At 43.7% G+C, this 6740-nt stretch overlaps 1 protein-coding gene and 1 pseudogene across 1 annotated transcript; both read left to right on the forward strand.

Annotated features, from left to right (window-relative positions):
* Positions 1–880: 880 nt before the first annotated feature.
* On the forward strand, positions 881–2738 carry LOC131831146 (small ribosomal subunit protein eS21-like; annotated as a pseudogene).
* A 560-nt stretch (positions 2739–3298) lies between these two features.
* Positions 3299–6271, forward strand: PCDHB5 (protocadherin beta 5). The gene is given in 2 exon segments (XM_059174829.1): positions 3299–4826; positions 4829–6271. Coding segments are annotated over 2 exon segments (2394 nt in total). The 5' UTR covers positions 3299–3512; the 3' UTR covers positions 5909–6271.
* Positions 6272–6740: the final 469 nt, after the last annotated feature.

Consider the following 6740-nt stretch of genomic DNA (forward strand, 5'->3'; position numbering starts at 1 on the left):
TTATTTTAAGGATGCAAATCCAATTTAATATTTGAAAATTAATATAATTAGTCACATGAACAGATGAAGAAAAATATGATAATCTCAGTGAATACAGAAAAAGTCCTTTGATAAAATTTAGCACACATTCATGGTAAAGTATTTAGCAAACTGAAAATAGAAGGGAGCATTCACACTGTACTTTAAAACCTAGAGGAAAAATTATCTTTAATGGTAAATTATTGGAGTTTCCCTTAGTTATCAAGAATGAGACAAGGAAGGGCGTCTGGGTGGCTCAGTGGGTTAAGCCTCTGCCTTTGGCTCAGTTCATGATCTCAGGGTCCTGGGATCAAGCCCCACATCCAGCTCTCTGCTCAGCAGGGAGCCTGCTTCTCCCTCGCCCTCTGCCTGCCTCTCTGACTACTTGTGATCACTGTCTGTCAAATAAATAAAATCTTAAAAAAAGAAGAATCAGACAAGGATACCCGCCCTTACTATTTCACTTCAGTATTATACCATAGGTCCTTACCAGTGGAATGAGGCAAGAAATAATAAAAGGCACAATGATTGAAAGGGGAGAAATATTCAGAATGTCTTTTTTTTGGAATGACATGATTGTATATATAAAAAGTCACAAATAATCTATTGATGATTAGGATTAATAAATTAAGTTGGCAATTCCACTGGATATAAGGTAGCATACAAATATAAGTTGTATTTCTGATAACAAAAGATCATAAAATTTAAGATTTTTAGTATCATTTACAATAGCTTAAAAATACCAAATATCTAGAAACAAATCTCACAACGCAAGACTTATATACTGAAAAGCTATAAAACATTGAGAAAAGTTAAAGATCTAAAGTAGAGGGATATATAATTTTCAATAATTGGAAGACTCATGTTGGTAATATGTCAATTCTCCTTAAGCAATCTATAGATGGCATAAAATCCTAAGCAAAATTTCTGAAGATTTCTTTGTGAAAATTGACAAGTCAAATCTAAAGTTTATATAGAAATACAAAGGGACAATAAGAACCAAAACCAACCTGAAGAAAAAGTGGAGGACTTCTTTCTGTGCTCATTCCCCTGGCGGTGGCAACTGGCCTGCTCTCAACGTGCAGAACGACGCCGGCAAGTTTGTGGACCTGTGTGTACGGTGGAAATGCTCCGCCAGCAACTGCATCATGGGTGCCAAGGACCACGTGTTTACGCAGATGGATGAGGCCAGGTTGAGAAGGTGACTGGCAGGTTCAACAGCCAGTTTAAAACCTACACTGTGGAGCCATTCGCAGGATGTGTGAGCCAGATGACCCCATCCTCCGTCCCCCATCCAAGGCCAACATTGTTTCAAAGAACTTCTGGCTGGAGAGGATCACAGATGTGGAGTATTCGTAAAGTGGAAGATTTACCTTTCAGATAATAACCTTATTATAAAGATACAGTTATTAAGATAATATGGTATTGCAGGACAAATGAAGAGAAAAATGGAAAGAGTCTTGAACAGACCTATGGTCACCTGATTTATAACAAAATGACACTTCAGAAACAGTAGGGAATAGATCTTCTTTTCAATAGATAGTGCAAAGCCATTTGGCTATTTTTCTGAAAAAAATATGTAACCCTAATCTCATTTATATGAAAAAAAATCAAATTCAGGAAGATTATTTCTCTAAATGTGAAAAATAAAGCAGTTGATTTTAAAAAATATACAAGAATATTTTCATGATCTTGGGATATATGCAAAAGTTTAAAGGGAACACAAGTCCTAACCATAAATGAAAAATATTGTTAAATTAGACTAATAGAAGTTTTGTTCATCAAAGATAGCACAAGGAGCTGAAAAACAAACCATAGAATGGGAGAAGATATTTGCAATACATACTTCTGAAAAAGTACTTACACTCAGAATATATAAGGAACTTCTAATGATTGATAAGAAAAAAGGCAAATGCCATAAATAGAAAGAGACAAAAGACAAGTACTTCACAAGAATGTACCTTAATGGCCATTAAACATGTGAAAAAAGTGCTCAAGTTGACTAATCAGGGAGATGCTAATTAAAGTTACAGTATGGTACCATTACACACTCATCAGAGTGGTTAAAATTAAAAGACAGTATTAAATGTTGACAAGGACATGGAGCAACTAGAACTGTCATTTTTTGCTGGTTTCAGTAAAACCACATTTGTAAACTTTTTGCAAAATCTATTAAAGCTAAATATATGTGCACATCTTCACACACAGAAGTCTACCTTCTGGGAATATAGTCAACATAAATGCTCACATAGACACAAAAAGACATGTACAAGAATGTTGGTAGCAGCACTAACCAAAATATCCCCAAACTGGAAAACCCCAATGTGCATCAGCTGGAAAGCAGATGAATAGTAGTCCAAACAATAGAAAAATATAGAGCACTGAGAAATTAGGACAATATATAACAGATGGATTTTTAAAATATAATGTTGAGTAAAAGAAGCCAAAAATAAAAGAGAAATACTACATAAGTATTTGTATAAAAGTTCAAAAAAGGGGGAAAATCTATGATAATAGAAGCGTGCTCACCTTTAGGGGAGAGAGCAATGACCAAGCAAAGAGAAAAAGGAGCTTCTAGGGGTTTGGTAACATTTTAGTTTTAGTTTAGTTTCTACTTATAGGAGTGTGTTCACTTCCTGAAAAATGTATTGAGTTGTACACTTATCACTTGTACCCTTTCTGATATATTTCAAAATAAAAACAACTTCTGTAAAATTGTACTTTTCTAAACATCAGTTATCACTTATTTCTTGAATGTAATCAAATAAGAAACACAGCAAGAGAAAGTTTCTTAAAATGTATTTTATGAAGAACACTAATATGTCATTTAGTTTATTCTGAAAAGTACTATTGCGCTGAGTGTTAACAAATGTTTCTTTAGAATTTCCAATACCTGAGGCACCTGGGTGGCTCAGTGGGTTTAGCCTCTTCCTTCGGCTCCAGTCATGATCTCCCGGTCCTAGGATCCGGGCCGTATCAGGCTCTCTGCTCCACGCGGAGCCTGCTTCCCCCTCTCTCTTTCTGCCTCTCTGCCTACTTTGTGGGGTGTGTGTGTGTGTGTGTATGTGTGTGTGTGTGTGTGTAATAAATGAATAAAATCTTTTAAAAAATTTCCAATACCTGAGAACTGGAGATACCATTTGGCGCACTTAAAAGGACTTAAAAGGGCTTTGATAGTATACCAGTTATAATTTGGAATGAAATGGCAAATACTATAGCTATAGTAAATAAGGACGCCTGGTGGCGCTGCAGGCTAGCGCTATGAATGAAAGGCTCTGTGGATATCCCGGACGCCATTAAGCTGGGAATCAGAACAATAAGTGCTTCCTAAAAGAAGGAAGCATTTTAGTAAGATCTAGGGGCAGATATTTTCAGAGAGGACATTATTCTAGGGCAAGTCAGAAGTAAATAAATCGAGATTATTCAACCAAATCATCTGGGTTGACTGTATACAGAGCTGAAGAAACTGCACCTTCTTGAATTGGATCTGAACAATGGAGATTGCGCTAGCAAAAACGCCACAGAAAAGGCAAGTTATCTTTCTTGCTATATTGTTGCTTTTGTGGGAGTCTGGTTCTGATGCAGTTAGGTATTCCATGCCAGAAGAAACAGAAAGTGGCTCCTTTGTGGCCAACTTGGCAAAAGACCTGGGGCTCAGGGCTGGGGAGCTAGCTACTCGGGGTGCGCGAATCCATTACAAAGGAAACAAACAGGTCTTGCAGCTGGATATAGAAACCGGGAATTTGCTGCTGTATGAAAAACTAGACCGGGAGGTGCTGTGTGGGGTGACAGATCCGTGTATACTCTATTTCCAGTTATTACTGGAAAACCCAGTGCAGTTTTTTCAGGCTGAGCTGCAGCTTACGGATATAAATGACCATTCCCCAGAATTCCTAGACAAGGAAATGCTCCTAAAAATCCCGGAAAGTGTTCAACCAGGGACCATATTTCCTTTGAAAATAGCTCAGGACTTGGACATAGGTATCAACACTGTGCAGAACTACACAATCAGCCCCAACTCCCATTTTCACGTTGTCAGTCGTAATCTCGGAGATGGCCGAAAATACCCAGAGCTCGTGCTGGACAAATCCCTGGATCGGGAGGAGCAGTCTGAGCTCAGTTTAACTCTCACAGCGCTGGATGGTGGGACTCCGCCCAGGTCCGGGACCACTGCAGTCCGTATTGAAGTCGTGGACATCAATGATAATGCCCCTCAGTTTTTACAGTCGCTCTATGAGGTACAGGTCCCCGAAAACAGCCCCCTAAACTCCTTGGTTGTCGCTGTCTCTGCCCAAGATTTAGATGCAGGAACATATGGGAATGTAGTCTACACTCTCTTCCAAGGCGATGAAGTTACTCAACCATTTGTAATAGATGAAATTACAGGAGAAATTCGTTTGAAAAAGGCATTGGATTTCGAGGCAACTCGATACTATACTGTGGAAATTGCAGGCACAGATGGCGGGGGGCTTTCAGGAAAGTGTACTGTAGCTATAGAGGTTGTGGATGTGAATGACAATGCCCCTGAACTTACCATGTCGACGCTCTCAAGCTCTACCCCAGAAAACTCACCAGAGACCATAGTGGCTGTTTTCAGTGTTTCTGATCCAGACTCGGGGGACAACGGTAGGGTGGTTTGCTCCATCCAGAACGATCTCCCCTTTCTCCTGAAACCTACGTTCAAGAACTTCTACACACTAGTTACGGAAAGACCACTGGACAGAGAGAGCCAGGCCGAATACAACATCACCATCACCGTCACCGACCTGGGGACCCCCAGGCTGAAAACCCAGCACAACCTCACGGTGACGTCAACGACACCAACGACGTCAACGACAACGCCCCGACCTTCAGCCAGACGACCTACACCCTGCGCGTCCGCGAGAACAACAGCCCCGCCCTGCACATCGGCAGCGTGAGCGCCACCGACAGAGACTCGGGCGCCAACGCCCAGGTCACCTACTCGCTGCTGCCGCCCCACGACCCGCAGCTGCCGCTGGGCTCGCTGGTGTCCATCAACGCGGACAACGGGCAGCTGTTCGCGCTCAGGTCGCTGGATTTCGAGGCGCTGCAGGCGTTCGAGTTCCGCGTGGGCGCGGCCGACCGCGGCTCGCCGGCGCTCAGCAGCCAGGCGCTGGTGCGCGTGCTGGTGGCGGACGCCAACGACAACGCGCCGTTCGTGCTGTACCCGCTGCAGAACGGCTCGGCGCCCTGCACCGAGCTGGTGCCGCGGGCGGCCGAGGCGGGCTACCTGGTGGCCAAGGTGGTGGCGGTGGACGGCGACTCGGGCCAGAACGCCTGGCTGTCGTACCAGCTGCTCAAGGCCACGGAGCCCGGGCTGTTCGGCGTGTGGGCGCACAACGGCGAGGTGCGCACGGCGCGGCCGCTGAGCGAGCGCGACGCCGTCAAGCACAGGCTGCTGGTGCTGGTCCGGGACCACGGCGAGCCGCCGCTGTCGGCCAGCGTCACGCTGCACGTGCTGCTGGTGGACGGCTTCTCGCAGCCCTACCTGCCGCTGCCGGACGCGGCGGCGGCCGAGGCCCGCGCCGACCCGCTCACCGTCTACCTGGTGGTGGCCTTGGCGTCCGTGTCGTCGCTCTTCCTGTTCTCGGTGCTGGTGTTCGTGGCGGTGCGGCTGTGCAGGAGGAGGCGGGCGGCGTCGGGGGGCGGCTGCTCGGTGCCCGAGGGTCCGTTTCCGGGCCACCTGGTGGACGTCAGCGGCGCGGGGACCCTGTCCCAGAGCTACCAGTATGAGGTGTGTCTGAGAGGAGGATCTGAGACCAGCGACTTCAAGTTCTTGAAGCCAATTATTCCCAAATTTACATCGAATGGCGCTGGGGAAGAAATAGAAGGAAACGCCACCTTCCGGAATAGCTTTGGATTCACTTAGGGATGTGATCATAATGCCTTGTGTTTTGTCATTTATCTCTAATGTCCCCAAAGGCCGAGTTTGAGCCCGTCATGGAGAAAAACCCCTCCTTCAGGTATGATTTCCCTTTTGTAATGAATTTATTCTTTGAACTTTATCTTGTCTGTTTTTGAAAAGCTGAATTCCATGTCATTGCATCTATTTACACAGTGCCACCTGAAATCTATGCATGCTTTTCTCTCAGATTTTTGCTCCTTATGGTATTTGTCAGGGTGCGCTATTTTAATGAAATCAAATATTGTTTTTCTCTGTATTCTATCCATTGTTTCATCACACTCCCAGTGTTTTTGATGCTAAATAGCAAAAATAAAAGTTTTTGCATAATTTTATTTTGTTTTCAAAGGAATAAATGCAGATGATAACAAATGTAATGTGTTAGAATGTGTAATGTGTCAGGTTTTCTAACACCTGACAAAAGGCAACAATATCCTGGGCACCTGTGTAGCTCCTATGGTTAAGAATTCAGACTCTTGATTTTGGCTCAGGTCTTGATCTCTGGGTAGGAATCCTCCTGTGTGGGGCTCTGGGCTCAACAGGGAGTCAACCTGAAATTCTCTCTCTCTCTCTCTCTGCCCTTCCCACCCACCTGCTCTCTCTCTCTCAAATTAAGTAAGTAAATGTTTTTTTTTTTTTTTAAAGGCAACAATCTTCTACTTTTCTTTCAGAGCTCTGATCCACACTGGCAAACTTAAAAAAAAAAAACATTTTTTATTGATTTATACATACAGAAAAGGGAACAAACCCTAACATCAGCTCAGTGTGTTTTCAGAAAGTGAGCATACTTGGTACTAGT

This window comes from Mustela lutreola, chromosome 5 (genome assembly GCF_030435805.1).
Source record: "Mustela lutreola isolate mMusLut2 chromosome 5, mMusLut2.pri, whole genome shotgun sequence".
Taxonomy (NCBI): domain Eukaryota; kingdom Metazoa; phylum Chordata; class Mammalia; order Carnivora; family Mustelidae; genus Mustela; species Mustela lutreola.